We start from the raw sequence: 20,400 nt of genomic DNA on the forward strand, positions 1-20,400 counted from the left end.
AATCCACATAAAGTGCTCAGCATATATCAGGTACTCCATAGATATTAACTTATGATATGACAGGATTCCTTTTAATAGGTAAGGAGTGTCTGTATTTAATTATCTCAAAAGTAATTCGGAAGTTAAGTGGTCCTTGTAACTCTGATTTAATTAAGAGAATTCTTAGGGAACTTACCGCATTGAACACCCCACCCAGATTTGGGTGGTACTGATTTGGAAACTAGTTTTCCTAGGACACAGTGCTGGTTAAGAAGGTTGTGCAAAGACTGATACCATATAAACACATATTCATATTTCTTCCTTTAATTTCCTACTTTGGAACCATTAATATTATCGTGTTCAATAATGACACTGAATTCAGAGAATAGAGATTAAACATGTCTACATTTAGTATATTCATCTGCAAGCTGAAGTATTTTTCTAACAAATAGGGAAAATGTTAAAGAAGTAGTTAAGACAGAAAGTACAAAAATAAGCTATCGAGAGTTTAAGAGACAAAATCATCTATCTATTGAAAGGAAGTTACATTATAAGGATAAAGATCATTTCCTTTTTGACATGTACTGATAAGAGAAGTACAGGAATACAACCATGACTCCCATTACAGCATGAAACATTCTTTATGGTATTTTTATAATGCTTATTCTAAAATAAAGACAATTTTTCAAGGATCTTTCAAAGATTGTTTTTAGTTCGGTGGTATAATTATGCTATTAAAAGGTTTTTTTGGTCTACAAATGAGTGCAACACTAATTTAAAAAGATACAGGTTGATACGGGGCTTGGACGTCAGAGTCTTAAGAGTGGAGTACGTTAAAAGAACAAAGGCAGCTGTAACATGACAGGAGCTCTCTAAAGACACGGGGAAGAAAAAATGTCAATAAGCAGAAACGTACAGAAACTTCCCTTTCTTATTCAGTTAATTTTACAAAGGGACTTAATTCAAAATTCAATCCTAATACATAATACATATATACAATCGAACTTGACAAAGTAGAAAACATCTCTCATGTCATAAATATGGTATTTGTATATACTCATTAACTGAATAATTTTTACTGATGGAAAAATATGGTATTAATAATCATTTAAAGTTTTCTCAGTATTTCAACAAAGTTGCTAACTTATGTTAATAATTTATTATAAAAACCAGCTGAGGGCAATTAGATTAATTTTGTTACCATAACGTTCAGATAATTGCTATTGACAACTTTGCATTAGTTAATGAAAAAATAAGGTCTTACATTTAATGTGAAAAACTAATCTTTTCTAAAACCCAAACATTACTCTCCCCTGGACTGCAAAAATTATCTCTTGTGCTACAAAGATTGAAGACAGTGGATAGGAGAGTAGGGACAATATACCCACTTTCATTCTAGGGGCAAGATCATGCATATTAGAACACTGATTCACTGTAACACAGCCATAACATTTCAAGTACATTACAGAATTTTCATCAATTAGATTTTTAAAATTTCAAGTAGAAAAAAATAATTCCCAAATATGATGTTCAAATCAATTTAAATATTCAAAAAGTTCAGTCCCCATTCAGAAACAGATAAACAGTATATTTATTAAATGAGTTAAGACAAATAAACTTTACAAATAGACAAATAATAAAAGGCTCAGTGGCTAAAATAGATGGTAAGCATCATTGAAAGAAATCAACACCATCACGGTATCTCAGTTGGCTTACACGTGTAAAAAGAAATTTTCAAAGAGCAATTTCACAGAAATGAAGCCAGTTTTTTTTTTTTTTTTTTGCTTATAAACAAATCACCATTTCTTGGTTCAAAACTGACATCTGTTATGAAAATTACCATATCACATATTTATAAGATGACAAGGAGTAACTCATCTTCAAAGTGCAAGTAAGTCTATTTACAACCACAAAAAAGGCAATGATGAGGAGAAAAGGATTTTTTAAAAATATACAAAGATTAAAAACATTTGGGATGCAAAATTAAACAATTTTTTGGTTAGAGGATAAAAGAGAAAACGTGATTGAATTACAGATGCTGATTTCAGCTATACATACTATATAATGGGATCCAAGATCTTTAACAGCTTGTTTGCATTTTTTTCCACTTACATAATGCTCTGGAAATTTCTGGTAGAAATTAGTGTCTCAAAGAGAGAAATACACACTAAGCATGTCTTGCTACTACTTCATGAATGTCATAAGACCCGTTTATGGATTAGAGTTGGTGTAAAAAGCCATTGCCTTGAGTTGAAAAATGAATACTGTAAAAGCTCAATACAAATCCTCCAAAGCACATGCACTTCTAACTCTTTTGGTAATTACATTCATATTTAAGCATAACCAAAATAAAAAAGAAAACTGAAAACATTTCCCTTTTCTCTATTCCCTATGCCTTGTAGGCTCTCCAGTTGATAGGGTAGATTTTTAGAGCTGAAAGGGTTCTTCAAGATAGTCTAGTCCACCACTCTCATTTAGGGTAAATGATTTCCCCAAGGTCATGCAGCACGTTAATGGCAAAATCAAGACTAGAAACCAGGTCCTGACTCCTAGCCTCATATGCTTTCCAGCATATCATGCTACCTCTTTTTACAGTATGATTTGCTATAAATACCTGATGAATAATGTACAGTTACAAATGCTGACAGAGCCAATGTTTTTCTAAGTCTTGCAGAGGCTAACTGCAAAGAACTGATGGGGAGAAAAAGATTCTCCCCCACACACCAAAAATATCAAGCACCATCAACTAAATGTTTCTTTGCTGGGTCAGCACTCTCAGATGTTGTAGTAGTCCTCGTAAACTTTATGTCAGCCTGAGGATTGTATATCTGATGCAATCTGGGCCCTAACACAATGCCGATTCCTAAAAGGTAAAGACAGAGGCAAAACGGGGGAGAAGGTAGACAAAAGAAAAAAAACCTTACAAGACTCCAACTGGCTTAGAGATGGGCATTCCAGCATATGGTTAATTATTACAGCTAAATATGCATATTTTTAGGACCTTTCCCACCTTTTCACATAATCTCATTTTACCTAATTTGTTATTTGGCCACTTAAGAATGAAAACAAATGTATCAAAGACAATGGTGGTCATTATTTTTTTTAAACTGTGAGACTATTTTAGGCAAACTAAACTCTATGAAGAACATGTCAAACTGCAATGATTTCCTTAATTTGGTTCTGTTAGACTGCCACCAAGGAATTAAAGGGGGTACTTCATGGGGCTGTTACCATCTTGAAATTTATTCCAATTGTGGTTAAAGAGAACAGACCGATGCACCACATATGTAGAATTGAGTAAAGAAGCTGAAATTTCTTTTTAAAAAAACATTGCTGTGTATTTATTTAATAAAAGGGCATATTTATTTATGTTTACAAACAAGTTTCAAAAACAAAAGGAAAACATGTATGCTTCTACTTATTAACCTTTTTCAAAATGCCAACAGCCCTCATGCTGTATGAAGGTTTCTAAGGATTTATTAGAAAAATCAATACAGTTCACTCACAGTTCACCAAGACATCACTGAACTAACATGTTTAGACAAAAACAAAAAGGACTAAAGTTCTCTTGTAGTTTGATAGTTTGATTTAATTTGATTTGCCTGAAATAACAAAAGCATTTCAAGCATCTTTCATTATGTAGTTGATGTCCTGCATTAAACAATCTACTAAATTCTGAACAAAGGTTATTAGCAAGTTTTCAAAAATTTTAAAAATTAAACAGTTGTTTCAAAACCATTAAGTAGTAAATGTATTTAAGAAACTAATTAGGACAGATGCCATAACTTCATTAGAATACCACTGCTCATGTTTTTTTGTTTTGTTTTCTTTGTTTTTTGTTTTTTTAAACAAAGCATTAGTGTTATCTATTTGGCTATTAGTATTAGCAATTTATCTACAATATTTAACAAGGTAAATTGTAGGCAAAAATTTAGTACAGTTTCAATAGAAACACCCCCCCCCCTTTTTTTTCCTGAAAATACAGCAGTATTTGAAGGACTAATTTTTCTCTGCATCAGTTATAAGGAAGCTTCCCATCTATGAACAGGAACAAAAAAAGTATCTACAAACCTTGTAAACAGATCTGTATCATTTATAAACATAAATAATCCAAATTATTAACAGCCAACAGCAGAAATTAAAGCATCAATTCAATGATCCAGGGCTCTTTGCGTGCTTGCCCAGCTTTACTCCTCCCTCTCTCCCATCAAGGATTGAGATAAACTAAAGCTTTGCTAATACACTGTTCAGGACCATTCTTAGGTTCTACTGATGATCCACAGGTCAACTTAAGCTGAGTTACTGTTTCTGTCAGTTCATTTCTCCCACCCCCCAAAAAGCACCCTCAGTCTGGCAGAAAGCTTTGCTTTTTTTTTTTTTAAAAAAATAAATCTACATTCGTACAAGTGTGTCTTCTGTTGAAGTCCAAAGACAAGAATACTATCTTGTCCGTCACAATATGTGAAAAGACCCAGTTTCAATTTGTTTCTTTACAATGCAGCTAGTGTGTTAACATTCAGCTTACAATCAGAGTGATGTTTCCAAACTATGTAGTGGGCTTCCTGGGGATGAAGAGGTAGCAGACTTGTTCATTTCTATTGTAAGGTAAATCCCGCTGTCAACAGCATTGTTATTTTTGTTGGGAGAGGGTGGAGGACTGGAGTTACGTTTTGTAGGAGCATCATCTTCAGCATCAGTGTCATCAATAAGGGGGATATGAGGCTCTGAATCTTCTATCCTAAACTCAGGATGTGTCATAAAGTTGTGAATTGAACTTCTTGATTCCGGTTTTTCTAACCCTTCATATAAAGAACTACGAAATGCATTCACCACTCGAATCTGTAAACATCAGAAAACACAGAAAGATATCAGTACGCCATTAGCTTAATTTAAATATGGTTCATTTATGAGTTTGAATCCACAAACAGCTAGGTATGAGTGAATCATATTTGCATGTAATGCAGTGGAACTTGCAATACACTGTAAAAAAAAATGAATATTTTAGTAGGACACTACAGACCAACAAAACCACATACTCTAAGAATTAAGAGGTGTAGAGTTCAAAGTAATACTAAGAAAATCTCATTGTCACTGGCTAAGAATTTAATAGCCATTTTATAGGATTTTTTTCCCTAAAAAAACAAAATCAAACAGAAAACAAACATAAAATTAACCATACACAGCTTTAGCTAATTTTTTTAAATGAAAAAAATTATAATTTTTGAAAACAATTCAAATAAGTTAAACAAAGTCAAGCACAGAGGGTTACTATTAATCATGCTAGGAATTAGGGTGTCACCGACTATGAAAAAGCCAAGCAAATATAAGCTGAATGTCACAATGAACTCACATCTACCCCACTATGCCCTTAATTAAAAAATAAAAAGACAAAACCCAAATAAATATCTATAAAATGCCATTAAACAGCTATAAATATTTGAGTATATGCCATTTGTCAGTCAAGTGTTAGTGTTTTTCTCTATAATAATAAAACAAATAAATTTACATACTAAACTTCATTGGAAAAAACAGATTTAAAACAAAACAAAACAAAAAGCCCTCTGGGATCCTTCTGTGAAAAATTTCCCCAGGAGAAGACACAAAGTCTTCTAGCATTTTCACCCTTAAACATATAGCTCAACAATTCACCTTCCTTCTCAGAAGTCTGCTTTATGGATGAAGAGAGGTTAATGAATAATCGACTCAAATACATTCCTGCACATACTGACGTTAGGTCTCATTAACCCAGTGTCGTAAAGAGTTAAAAAAAAAAAAAAAAGACAATATCCAAATAGTTGAGCATCTAGTATACATCAATTCAAATAGTGTTTGCTTTTGCTTTCTAATGAATCCTGTTCAGCAATGAAGACATCATTTACTCATAATGTTAAGAGAAGTAACTGATACTGATATTCCAAAATAAAGATCACTAAAGTCATCTCCTAAAAGTCACTAAATTCACCTCATAAGACAATGGCATTGAAAAAATTAATTTCTTCACAGGAATATTTGAATTTATTTTTTTGAAAATGTAGTTTATGCCCACTTTTTACTGTATATATTTAAGGCATACAAGACTATTTGATATACATCTACATTATGAAATAATCATTACAATCAAGTTAATTAACATATCCACTACCTCACACAGTTATCATTTGTGTGTTGAGGACACTTGGGATTGTACCCTCCTAGCAAATTTCAAGTATACAATATAGTATTGTTACCTGTAGTCACCATGCTACACGTTAGATCTCCAGAACTTATTCATCTTGTATAACTGAAACGTGGTACCCTTTGACCAACATCTCCCAATTCCCCCTCCCTCTAGCCCCTGGTAACCACCATTCTACTCTGCTTGTATGAGTCTGACTATTCCAGATCCCCACTTCTAAGAATTTATCCAAAGGGATTGAAATCAAGATCTTGGAGCGATTCCTGCACTCCTATGTTCACTGCTGTCAGTGGCCAGTAGGCATAGAGAATACAAACTGGAGGACCAGCCAGCAAGTCTGGTGAGTGATGAGAGCTGCTCAAGATGACTCTAAAGTTGTTGCTTATTTGACTTGGTTGCTGGTATTGCTAATGGAGCTAGAGAAGCAGTTGAGATGTTTTGTTTTGACCAGTCTGGGTACAGGGGAGTAGTGAAGAATCAAGGGGAAAATAAAAACCAATTTTTGAAACATGTTAAATTTGGGGAGCTGCAGAACATCCAAGTGAAAATATCCAGAGCTCAGAAGAAAGGTATGGGTTTAAGTTAGAGATTTGGGAGTCGGCAAAGCTCTAGGAGGGGCAGCGTAAAGAGTTACAAGCAGGTGAGTGCAGTGAGTATATTTGTATAAACGATTACACTCACACCTGTGGCAGGTGAAATTAGATTCCTTTTTACCAGAGCTTTCCAATTTTGCTAAGATTTTTTTTTCCTATCTGACAAAATGTATTAAGTTATCCTAGAACATCAAAGCTTGAAAGGATATTCGAGATAGTTTATTTCAACCACTTTACAAACAATGAAACTGAGCAACTGAGGACAGGTGGCTGCCTTGCTGGGTCACTACAGATTAGTGCCAGAATGTCTTAGAACCAAGCTTTCTGTACTCCCAACTCCAAGTTCTTTCAAGTCAATAAAAGAATAGAACATATGGACATCAGCTTTATAACTAACTTCAGTGGAATAAGATACTTCCTAAGATTTAGGTCAGCACATTACAAGGACAGCTTAGAAATGCTGCAAAGCAATATAATTTTCAATAAACAGTTCTCACATCAGGCACACACAATTACATCTAGATTAACTAGGGGCCACTGAGCCAGATTTGTTTTACTTTCTACTCATAAATAAGAAAGCACTCTCGATCTAAGGCGTGACACTGACCTAGTTTATACTTGCCCTCATCTCTGTTACCTTCTATAGGTAAAATTCTCACAGTACTGTAGTAATTCTGAGTAATTAAAAAGTGCCAACTGTGTGCATTATACTGTAGGTAGACAGAAAACTATTTTAATACCACAAAGAAATCAGTTTAAGCAGAAAATGATTACCAATCCTTGACAATCCAACCCTTACTGTTTATCTAGTCTTTTAACTCAATTCTTTTAATAGCTATTAAGACCTACTATGCACAGAACTATAGCTCCTAAAATTATTAGAATTAAGAAAAATTCAACAATCCCTATGTCAAGAAATTTTTTTTTTTTTTTTTTTTTTTTTTTTTTTGCGGTACGCGGGCCTCTCACTGTTGTGGCCTCTCCCGTTGCGGAGCACAGGCTCCGGACGCGCAGGCTCAGCGGCCATGGCTCACGGGCCCAGCCGCTCCGCGGCATGTGGGATCCTCCCAGACCGGGGCGCGAACCCGGTTCCCCTGCATCGGCAGGCGGACGCGCAACCACTGCGCCACCAGGGAAGCCCAAGAAAATTTTTTAAACAGTAAATTATTGAGGAAAAAAAAATCAGAGGCATGAATGAGGCACATCTGGCAAACAAAAAACTGAAATGATTATTATGATCATAAAGTAATTTTAAGAAACTGAATATGTAAGCATTACATTAAACTTTAAGTAACAAATCAAATTAAGATCATGTACCCTGCTAAACCACCCATTTTCTTAAATATAATCCTAACTTTTGATAGTAGGAAATATTACTGCCCAAAACACTGTATGTAAGGAGATGGCTCTAAACTATGAGGCTACTTAATCAGTAGCTGATATATCTTACCTTCTACAACAGACTGCCCATTTCTGAAATCTGTATTCATCACTACCTTTATTATGTGCACCATAAAGAATTTCAATGGTAAAGTAAAAGATACTTTGCAACAGGGAATAAAATTCGAGGTTGCTTTTCAAAGCTGTGTACTTGCATATCAAAATTTCTCAAAGTGAGACTCACCTGTGTAATATGTAATGTTTTAATTACCTGGAATAGGGGTTGGAAAACATTTTCTGCAAAGGGCCAGATAGCAAATATTTTAGGTTTAGTGAGCCATATGGTCCCTGATGCAGCTACTCAACTCTGCCTTTGTAGTGTAAAACTACCGGACAGTAATTAAATGAATGAGCATGGCTATGTTCCAATTAAAAACAGGCAACAGGCCAGATATGGCCCATAGGCTATGGTTTGCCAATCATTTATCTGGAAGTCCAAATTTTCTCTCAATTTCTCCTTTCCAGGAAGGCATAACTATTGATTTAGCAAAAGAATTTACTAACCGTGAAGACCGATATTAGAAGGATACACTTTATAAAGAAAAACTATAGAAAGTTTCCTCTTCAGATATTTAAAAGATCTAACTAAGAAGTGAGGAAAAAAAGATGCCCTCTCCAGAGATGGTACAAGCCTAGTATATGACAAAGTTGAAATGGATTATAATTTCTTCATTTAGCACAGCAAAGACTCCAGATGGTTACCAAAGAGGATAGTGGGGGAGGGGGGAGGGATAAATTAGGAGTTTGGGATTAACATATACACACGGCTATATATAAAATAGAAAACCATGAGGACCTACTGTATAGCACAGGGAACTCTATTCAGTATCTTATAATAACCTATAATGGAAAAGAATCTGAAAAAGAATACATGTATAACTGTATAACTGAAGCACTTTGCTGTACACTTGAAGTTAACACAACATTGTAAATTAACTATACTTCAGTAAAAAAAAAAAATGGTTAAAAAAAAAGAGTCAAAGAAGTTTGACAAACACAGATTATTTCTAAGATTATTCTATATTAGGGCAGGAAACCAGTGAGGAATTTACACCTTTCATTAAATGTATTAACACCATTACCCTCACTACATGTGCCCAGCAACTCACAGGTTTCATATATAGTTGTGCATCAGAAAAGAGCACAGAGCACATCACCTGAAGCATGTGTGGGTGGCTATGTCTTCAGAGTTTGTGCTTGATTTGATATTTAATATAAAGCCTGGAATACAATTATACAGAGAAATACAATAAATATGATACACCTAAGGTCATGTGATACCACTCCAAGTCAGGAAAGAAGTCAATTACTTAAAATTTTCTGAAGTAAAAATAAACAGAATATATACCACCTAGGGGATAAACTTGTCAAAAAAAGTTTAACATAAAGCTAATCAAGAGGAAACAACCAAATCCAGAATGCAGGACACTTTATAAGACAATTTGCCTAGATTTTTTTTAAAAGTCAATGTTACGAAAAATAAAGGTAGAGAAAATGGATCCTGGTTAATGGAGACTGAAGAGTCATAACACACGTTATTGAATGTCTTTCCTTCGATCCTGGATCAAAAAAGCTATAAAGGACATTCTGGGGGCAACTGGAGAAATCTGAATATGGACAATATATTAAATAAAATGGTATCAAAGATAGATTTCTTGGATGTGATTATATAGTATGATTATATAGGAGAGCACATAGTGAAGTATTTAGAGATGGCATTTATGATATCTGCTACTTACTTTCAAATGGCTCAAAAAAAGTATATATTAATATCATATAGATAAAGCAGACATCATAAAATATTAGGAAGTGGTAAATCCAGGTGAAGATTATTCATGTATTAATCTTTCAACTTGTCTGTCAGTTTGAAGTTTTTCAAATTTAAAGTTTTGAGGGGAGGGATTAAGTCTCAGTTTGGCTCCTTCTTGTGGGATATAAACAGATGCTTACTTTCCATTATAGCCTCATCAACTCCTTACATTCCATTACTCTTTTAGCATCAAACTATGTCAGTTGAGGTCTGCTTTCCTCAACCGACAAATTCTGTCAGGTCAGCTTGGGAATCATTTCCTTTCAGTAATTTTTCCTGACTTCTCAGGGTGGGTTAAGGACCCTGTTATAACATCACCATGTAGAAATCACCATGTAGAAATCCCCAACTCCTTGTTTGCTTCCCTTACTAGATGACAAGATCTGGAGGTTCTAGCAGCCTTGGCATATAGTAGGCCTTCCACTGTTTATGGAAGTGGATTTCACTGTTTATGAAATACAACTAAATGAACACTAATAGTAGGAGATGAAGGGATGAGTGGTAATATGTCCTTGAAAGCCAGGAATAATGTGAAATCCATAGGAGGGAGGCATGCAACTGACATCAGCCGTCCCAGGAGTAAGGCCAGGCAATTTGCATACACCATTTCATTCAGGTAGGTAGTACCACAGTAACTTCTAAAAGGAAGATTCCTATCTGTCCACATATGTAAATTTAACATCCTGTCTAAATGTTACAGGGTCAGTTTGTCTTTACAGCACTTGTCTGCTCTCTGCTCTACATCATGTTGCCTCTGCTAATTAGCCATGGACAAGTCATTTAAACTCCAAGTCAGTTTTCACACCTATAAAACGGGGATAGTTCCTGTTCTGCCTGTTTTGCAACACTGTCAAAAATAACAAATGAAAATTACTTAAGCAAAGAGTGAACAGATAGGCTCTGCGTAAACAGCATTGTTTTCTCCCCTCAATTCATCCTCTCCCCAGCTTTCCAAGGTTCCTCTAGTCCTTAATTGGCTAAAGACCAAATGGAAAAGATAGGTTTCTGGCCAAATCAGGTATCTTAGCTGACTTCAAGGGTAGGCATGAGGAATGGGTGGGTTTGTATCTTTAATGCCTCTAATATACTAAGAATCCACCATGGGCTCAAGACACTAATTCAGGGTAAGAACGATATAGGTTATAAGACTTCTGGAGAGTTTACTAAAAACCTTTTACTAAAAGTCATTTACTAAAAACCTGAAAGAAAATCTGTCATTTTAGTCAATTAATGAAAATTATGACCTGTAATAATTAATCAGTATAAATCACATGATCATCTTTCAACAGATGCAGAAAAGCACTTGACAAAATTCAACATTCATTTATGATAAAAGCTCTTAACAAAACAGGTATAGAGGGAACATACCTCAACATAATGAAGGGACAAACCCAGAGCTAATATCATACTTAACAGTGAAAAGCTGAAAGCTTTTCCTCTAAGGTCAGGAACAAGACAAGGATGTTCACTCTTGTCACTTTTATTCAACATAGTACTGGAAGTCTTAACTAGAGCAATTAGGCAAGAAAAAGAAACAAAAGGCATCCAAATTGGAAAGGAAGACATAAACCTGTCACTGTCTGCAGATGATATTATATATAGAAAACCCTAAACACTCCATCAAAAAACTGTCAGAACTAATAAATGAATTCAGTAAAGTTGCAAGATACAAAATCAATATGCAAAAATCTGTTATATTTCTTTACACTAATAACCTATCTGAAAGGGAAATTACGAAAACGATCCCGGACTTCCCTGGTGGCACAGTGGTTAAGAATCCGCCTGCCAGTGCAGGGGACACAGGTTCAAGCCCTGGGCTGGGAAGATCCCACATGCTGCGGAGCAACTAAGTCCGTGTGCCACAACTACTGAGCCTGCGCTCTAGAGCCCGTGAGCCACAACTACTGAGCCCACGTGCCACAACTACTGAAGCCGGCACGCCTAGAGCTCAAGCTCCACAACAAGAGAAGCCACCGCAACGAGAAGCCTGTGCACCGCAAGGAAGAGCAGCCCCCGCTCACTGCAACTAGAGAAAAGCCCGTGCACAGCAACGAAGACCCAATGCAGCCAAAAATAAATAAATTAAAAAAAAGAAAACAATCTCATTTACAACTGTATCAAAAAAATAATAAAATATCTAAGAATAAATTTAACCAAGGAGGTGAAAGACCTGTATATTGAAAACTACAAGACATTAATGAAAGAAACTAAAGATGACACAAATAAATGAAAAGATACTCCATGTTCACAGACTGGAAGAATTCATATTGTTAAAATGCCCATACTACCCAAAACAATACAGATTCAATGAAATCCCTATCAAAATTCCAATGGCATTTTTCACAGAAATAGAACAAACAATCCTAAAATTTGTATGGAACCACAAAAGACCCCAAATAGTCAAGGCAATCTTGAGAAATAAGAACAAAGCTGGAGGCTCCCTGATTTCAACTATATTACAAAGATATAGTAATTAAAACTGTATGGTACTGGTATGAGTTTGCATAAAAATGGACATACAGATCAATCGAACAGAACAGAGACCCTAGAAATAAACCCATGCATATATGGTCAGTTAATTGACAATAAAGGAGTCAATAATATACAATGGGGGAACGTCTCTTCAATAGATGGTGTTAGGAAAATTGGACAGCCACATGCAAAAGAATGAAACTGTACCACTATTATCTCACACCACACAAAAATGAACTCAGAACTGATTATAAAGACTTTAACGTTAGACCTGAAACAATAGAACTCCTAGAAAAAAAACACAGATGGTAAGTAAGCTCCTTGACATAGGATGATGATGATACTTTGAATCTGACACCAAAAGCAAGAAAAGCAAAATTAAACAAGTGGGATTACATCAAACTAAAAAGCTTCCACACATTAGAGAAAACTATGAACAAAATGAAAAGGCAACCTACAGAATGGGAAAAATATTAACAAATCATATATCTGATATAGGGCCAATATCCAAAATACACAAAAAACCTGTACAACTTGATAGCAAGAAAACCAAACAATCCAATTAAAATATGGTCAAAAGATCCAAACAGACATTTTTCCAAAAACTATCTACAAATGGCCAATAGGTACATGAAAAGATGCTCAATGTCACTAATCATCAGGGAAATGCAAATCAAAACCCACAATGAGATATTACCTCACATCTGATAGAATGAAACAGAAACGACCTAAGTGTCCACTGATGAATGAATGGATACAGTATGGTGCACACACACACACACACACACACACACACACACACACACACACACACAGGAACATTATTTAACCATAAAAAAGGAAATCTTGATATTTGTGAAAACACAGATGAACCATGAAGGCATTATTATCTTAAGTGAAATAAGTCAGACAGAGAAAGACAAATACTGTATGATCTCTCTTATATGTGGAATCTAAAAAAAAAAAAAGAAACCCAAACCAAGCTCATAGACACAAAAAACAAATTGGTTGCTGCAAGAGGTGGGAGGTGGGCAGTAGTGTGAGAAATGAGAAAACTTAAAAAAAACAAACAAAACAAAACTGAAAAATAATTAAAAGAAACGCACTTTCCCTACTTCTTTGGAAAACTTAATAGAACATTTTCTTATCTAGGAAGCAATTCTAAATTAAATTGATTATATAAATGAAAAAAACCCACATAAACACCAAAGAACTTTGAAGCTTACACAGGGATGCAGTCTCAAAACAAAACAAAATAAATTAAAAATTCACAGCAAGGCCACAAAGTCCAAGCTAAAAAGGCAAACACCTGGCTATATGCTCATAACTTTTCTTCTGAGTACTAACTTACTTTTACAAACTGAACAAAATACAAGTCAGAATGCTTAAGTTCATTTTTAGCTTTAAAAATGCAATTTCTTGGTTCTGTTAGATCAGTTTCAAATCACATGCTTTTGGGAATCATGCAGTATGGAACATATTTAAAGGCATATACTCAAAAATTTATAGTCGTTTCACAAATTCTAAGCTACAATTTTATTCCCCATATTAACTATCAGAGTTAGCATAGAGACAAGCTCACAGATTTCATGTCTGATCTTTGGTTGCAATTGTTCCACCTGTTATCTAACCCTCTAAGAAATAAAACAACCACAACGACAACACTTTGAGGTCTCAATCCACTTTACGAAAAGAAAGCTTTATGAAAAGCCTGAACAATGAATTTAAACATTAAGGAGAAAATGAGAAACGTTAGGTGTGTGAAGTAGGAAATGTTAATTTCATGCACTTAGGAACACACACTCACACCCCACAGTAGTAGAAGCAGTAGAAGAGGAAAACACTACATGTGTAGGGGTAGAAATATTTGTTACATCATGATGCTGGCTGGCGATGGAGGGTTGCCGCCTTAGAGCCCCCTGAATGGAACTTCCACTCTGGAAAGCATTCACTACATCCATCTGCAAGGAATCAGAGATTGTGACAGCTTGCTCAGCAAGAGAGAGAGAGAACAAGAGAAAGGACCATTCCATCTATCAACATATAAAAAGTAAAGAAAAAGGCACTTTTTACAGAGCAGATAAATAGGCAAGAGTAGCATTTGGAGATGAAGGGGGGGAAAAAGCTAGGAAAAAAGGAGCTTAGGGGCATATAGACACATTCTTTCATGGTCAGTTAAAACTTTCACCCACTCCAGGCACCAGTACTATTTTTCAAAAGAATAAGTTTTGTGGGTTGGGGAGGCTAGAAAGGAAGCGAAGGAGCACATTCAAACCTCCTCCCCAGGTCCGAAAGCCCTCGGCTCCCGCTCCCATCGTCTCTCCTACCTCTCCACCAGACCCATACCTGCGTTTGTATTCTGTTCAGACCTCTAAACCACAAGATCTGGCCACGCCGTAACTCCCGCTCAGCGTGATCAATCTCTTCCACGTCCTCTGCTAACTCCTCCTCAGGTATTTCTTCCTTTTGTGTTCCATGACCAGCTTCTTTTAGGAATTTTAAACGGCTAGTTGGAATTGTTGAAATAAGCTACAACACAGGGGAAAGAACTTAGAAACAAATCATATCAAACTACAATTAAACTGATCAACTTTAATACAAAAAAGGTATGGAAAGTTGCAAGTATAGCCAACTATCTTTACCAATGAAGCAATGAGATCCTGTCCATCAGAGGCTTTCTTTCTCAGAACAAAAAAATATTCTTCTCTTAGCTACACAAAAGATTTAAGTTTGAAGGCTAAAAAGTTTTCCTGAATGGAAATAACCTGATTACATTTTCATATTTTATTTAGGACATTCAAGACAGTAAATTATACAACCATGATTTGATATATACATACTTCCTTAAACTCATATTAATGATATTTCAAATAAAATAGGTGATCTTATATGATGCAAAAGAAGTTTACATTTCATTAGTGTTTTAAGAATTCAATGAGAAAAAAACATACCAAAATTCAGAAAATCTTCAAGGCTGAGCTGAAAATAGCTTTTGTTTATTGAATGTATTTATTTTCATTAAGTACAACTATTTAAATGGATTAATACTGATTGAGAATGACACCAAACAGGAACAGATGCCCGAGAAGACACAAAAAATACCAAAATACCAATATGTATTAACTTATAGGTGTTCACAGCCATTCCTTAAGGAAGCTGGGAGAAATAGGCATGCAGTCAGAATCAGAACTGCTCAGAGAACTTCTAGTCCAACCACCTCATTTTAGAGATGAAACAGGTTCAGAGACACTGGAAGTGACTTGTTAATGGAGTGACCAAGACCCTAGGTTTCCTGACCAACAAAATCAATGCTTTCTACCACTGCACACTTAAAATCAATAGACGACGTCAACCAAGGACAGTAACTGATGCCTGTTAGGCATGTACACTGTACTGAATTTCCTCTTCCTGAAATTAGCCAGATTTGGGGGGAGGTTGTAGGGTTTGGTTTTGCCTGCGAGGGAACATTAAAAAGTAACTAGAACGGTAATAAAAAAAAAAAATGTGGGCCCAGTATGGATCCTGCTTAAAAGATCTCAATGAAAGAGGTCTTTATAATGAGTAAGAAGAGAAACCTCAGAACCTAGAAACAAATTAAGAAAAAGGTGAGATAAAAGGCACATAAAGACTGAGTTAAGGTTAAGTACAATCTGAATATTCACTCTGACTGACTTGCAAAATGATAGTAAATTAGCTCACACCAGTTACACACCATAACATAGGCTAGTTTTCATTTATGAAAATGTTGGTACATATTCTCTATCAGTTTTATAGTGATGGTAATGGATTTAAAATGAACAGCACACACACCGTTACCACTTATCTTTTAAAAAATAATGACATATATCTGCAAGTCAGCTATCCATAGTGAAGATTAAGGATATCAAATTTTTCAGGCATTGTATTTTATACATACACTGTTGAAGCCATTTGATCCAAATAATCTAAAATGTCATTTCGTGGCCTATTTTTCCAGATACCAGTATTTTTACAGAAACATTCTTCACATCAACTGAAACTCAAGATTTTTCCAATGCTACATTTTTATTAAATTACATAACAAAATGATAAAAAGCCTAAAGTATATAATATTTTAATTAAAATATTAAATCTGAAAATGCAAAAGTAGGTCATAGAGCAAAAGATACAGATATTAGCATTCTAACCAGTTATAAATGCATCAACTTAATAACAGTTGTAAAACTTGTTCTAAAAAACAGAATGAAAACTACTTAGAATCACGTTATAGAACTGATTAAAGAATATACATACTAGAAATTTTTTTTTTAAAATCACTGTAGGTTTGAACAAAAAATGATGAGATTTTTTTTACCTGGCCCCAGAGTAACGTTCCCATTCCTAGGAATATTGACCATAGCCACTGTTCTATTGAAAGTTCTGAACAACTGAAAGGTTTTCCACCAAACTGCACAATTATTATCTAGAGGAATAATCAAGAATAAATTTATTTAGTGAAGTTGTTGACTTATACTCTGGCCCATGCTCCTTATCTCATCGTGGACTTGTAATGAACAGACCAGTAGCTGGTCCCCAGACCACACTTTGAGTAGCACGAAGGCACTGAAGAATGACACCCTACATCAACTGTTTTGGGTATATCAACCTATGCGAGGAACTAAGTTTTATCAGACTTGCTTGACAGAGAGACAGGCAGTTACATTTTTGCAATCCCCATATACTAAAAACAGATAAAATAAACCTAACTTTAATAATAAGTAAAAACTAAAATTTTAGCGTGTCATGAACAATGATTTTTTTATAAAATACTTCCAGAAACTACACAACAAGTAAGCAACACTTCCCCTAGAGTTTATAGAAGTTGAAAGCTAAAACAGAAACAGTTTGCACAGAAATTATTAAGTCTAGGGTTTTGGTTTTGGTATCCACAGTACACAAGGTATAGACTGAATAAACTTCAAAATTCTTAGATCTTCCATTTTGAAACTAGCACCATCCTGTTTGATTCTATTGTTGAAAAGCTCACCTTTTAAGTTTAAATCTTACTGTGTTTACTGACTTCCTGGTGTGAACATGCACCATTCACTTACCTGCTTTGATTCCAGATTCTGCTATTAACAACCATTTACACAGAGGAATACCACAGAATACAAGATGATGTAAAAACATAGGTATAGTATATAATTATATAAAATTTACCATATGTAAAGTGATGCTTAGTTTTGTCCTTAGAATGACCTTTATAAAAATGGGAAAATTCGGTCCTTTCTATTTCATCTCAACCCCACTTCTCACACCCCATTCTCCCACTCCTCTTCTACCTTGTTTTGACATCACAAAATGGAAAACTGGCACATACCAAGGCTGGAAGAGGCCACTCAGAATCACATGGATTTTAAAATATTCATTTCAAAACCTTTTATTTTTTAATAATGAACTCAACTGTACAAATACAACTACTATTAATTGCTAGAAGCAATTAAGGGATCACTCTAGCTGGACTAAAAAGCAGTTGACTATAAGACTGGCCTTAAATAATATAAAAATTACAACAGTTTTCATAATAACAATGTAGAATAATCAGAATCACAGTGAGTGTGAAGTATCACAGCCACAGAACCAGCAGTGCAATTAAAGTAGTATTAGTTTAATGTACTCATTCACATGTAGAATTTCAGGATGGGGCAAATTTTCACTCGAATTCTTTTGATGTCATCAAGGCAATACCCAGAAGGCCCACACATTGCAGTCAAGTAATTTCTGGAACAAGCCACCTGTTCACCTAAGATCGCCACATAATAATCATATTTGAAACTATCTTTTACAATTACCCACCTGTACCACAAATGTGCCTAAAACAATCGTGCAGAAGATGGCATTATTAAAGATTCCTTCAAACACATTTCTTTCACCATGAATTTTCCGAGCATTTATTTCGTTGAAAAGTTGCATCAGTACAAAGGTATTAAAAACAATAGTATAATGTTCCGATGGAGGAGCATGCAAAGGAGCATTTCTTCCACTATCAATATCAAAAAACTTTTCTCCTGAAAGAATGAAAAATTACCATTTTGTAATTATCATACAAAATAATTTAACATTTCAAGGAAGTATGCAATAAAACCTAGTCAGACCTTTCTTTGCTCTCAAACGGCAGCACAGAAAGAGCTGGAAGGGACCTGGGATCCTCTAGTACAACCTGCTTTTATTTTATACATGAGGAAACGGAAGCCCCCAAAACTATGGTGACATGTTCAGGATCACATATCTAAGTTAGTGGTAAAGCCAAGGACAAGAAATTAGGACTCTTTTTACTCCCCCTACTGCCCCAATCTATCACACTGCCTCTCAAAATGTACTAAGGATCCACTGATAAACAGAAGAAATTAAAGATAAATGGGGAGTCAGAAAGAAAACAACTTATGTTCTTGAAAAATTTGTAACATTAAAACCATCTGGGATATTAGCTTGGAACAGAAACAACTGAACGTTATCAAGCATTAAATTCTTACCAGCAAACAAGAGTGTAAAGACTACTACAAGCTGATAGAATGCATGACCCAAAATATTCTTCATCATTGTGCGTGAGATGAGAGGCTTATTTCTACCATAAGGTTTACGAAGCAGGAGAGACTCAGTGGGGGGTTCAGTTGCCAGAGCCAGGGAAGCGAGCGTATCCATTATGAGATTTACCCACAGCATCTGCACAGCCTTAAGCGGTGAATCCTAGAAAAGACAGGTTTCTTAATAGACGTTTACAACTATTCAGGGACTCCGCAATTCTCAGGAAGCCGTTTCTATTTAAAAACTTAACAGAACAGGATTACATTTTTATATTAATTAACCTAAAGTACTAAGCTTCAACTTATTTAAATATTTAAGTACTTTAAAAAGGCAGGTTATACACATCTTTGCTCCAAAATAAACAAGTTTTAATGAATAAATTGTCAACCTACTTGAGTAATACAGGCGCCCGTGAAAGCAACAATCACTGCTACTACATTAACAGTAAGCTGGAACTGAAGGAATTTTGAGATGCTATCATAGACATTTCGTCCCCACATAACTGCTTTAACAATGCTTGTAAAGTTGTCGTCTGTGAGAATAATATCAGAGGCTTCTTTAGCTACGTCAGTTCCAGCGATACCCTATTAAAGAAAATTTCTGTGAATTAGACTGAATGTTTAAAATATAACCTTTAAATATTTGAAAGGATAGTATATATTTTATAAACAAAAATTTACCATTATACTTAATAATTATTGACTTAAATTTACCGTAAAAGGGGGTAATATAGTCTAAGATATTGTACTATCTCTCAGACATTCTATCTCAGCAGAAATTGAACATAATGAGCGAGGCATTGACAATAATGTTCAAATTGAGTTTAAAAAAACAAAAAGAGGAATGGACACAGGCACGACCCAAGTTCCTCCCAAAAGTCACACTAAAAGATTTTTTTATTTTAATTAAAAAATAAAAACTCACAAAGACAAAAAGTTAGTGGGAAAAGAGACATTGCAAAAACATCTTAAGAGGCTGGAAAGCAGATAACCAAGTAGGAAGAAACTCAGCAGACCCCAGAAAGCTGAATCCTAAATCAACAGTAGGAGAGCAGAGTAGCAGCCTTTCTGCACTACAGGACTCTCTCTCCTATGTAAGGCTCAGGACTCGGCAGCACCAGGCAGCACTGGAGGTAGGGGTGAAGGCGTGAATAAGAACAGGAGGATTCTTTTTTTTTTAAACATCTTTATTGGAGTATAATTGCTTCACAATGGTGGGTTAGTTTCTGTTTTACAACAAAGTGAATCAGTTATACGTATACATATGTTCCCATATCTCTTCCCTCTTACGTCTCCCTCCCTCCCACCCTCCCTATCCCACCCCTCTAGGTGGTCACAATGCACCGAGCTGATCTCCCTGTGCTATGCGGCTGCTTCCCACTAGCTATC

General features: G+C 35.2%; 1 protein-coding gene across 6 annotated transcripts in view; it reads right to left on the reverse strand.

The window, feature by feature from the left end:
* Positions 1 to 455: 455 nt before the first annotated feature.
* The window catches only part of ATP2B1 (ATPase plasma membrane Ca2+ transporting 1), a 140,495-nt gene continuing 120,550 nt past the window's right edge, over positions 456 to 20,400 (reverse strand). For 3 of the 6 annotated variants that reach the window (XM_028490428.2, XM_028490427.2, XM_028490429.2), the window contains exons 16-22: positions 19,405 to 19,596; positions 18,961 to 19,174; positions 18,284 to 18,495; positions 16,803 to 16,910; positions 14,816 to 14,998; positions 14,344 to 14,430; positions 457 to 4,818 (exon numbers count right to left, since the gene is read on the reverse strand). In XM_028490428.2, the coding sequence (XP_028346229.1) occupies positions 4,507 to 4,818; positions 14,344 to 14,430; positions 14,816 to 14,998; positions 16,803 to 16,910; positions 18,284 to 18,495; positions 18,961 to 19,174; positions 19,405 to 19,596 (1,308 nt within the window). In that variant the 3' untranslated portion in view covers positions 457 to 4,506. Of the gene's footprint in view, positions 4,819 to 14,343; positions 14,431 to 14,815; positions 14,999 to 16,802; positions 16,911 to 18,283; positions 18,496 to 18,960; positions 19,175 to 19,404; positions 19,597 to 20,400 lie in introns of all 6 variants that reach the window. The other 3 variants (XM_055085243.1, XM_007119238.4, XM_055085244.1) reach the window with 3 other exon arrangements.

Source organism: Physeter macrocephalus, chromosome 6 (assembly GCF_002837175.3).
Source record: "Physeter macrocephalus isolate SW-GA chromosome 6, ASM283717v5, whole genome shotgun sequence".
Lineage (NCBI taxonomy): Eukaryota > Metazoa > Chordata > Mammalia > Artiodactyla > Physeteridae > Physeter > Physeter macrocephalus.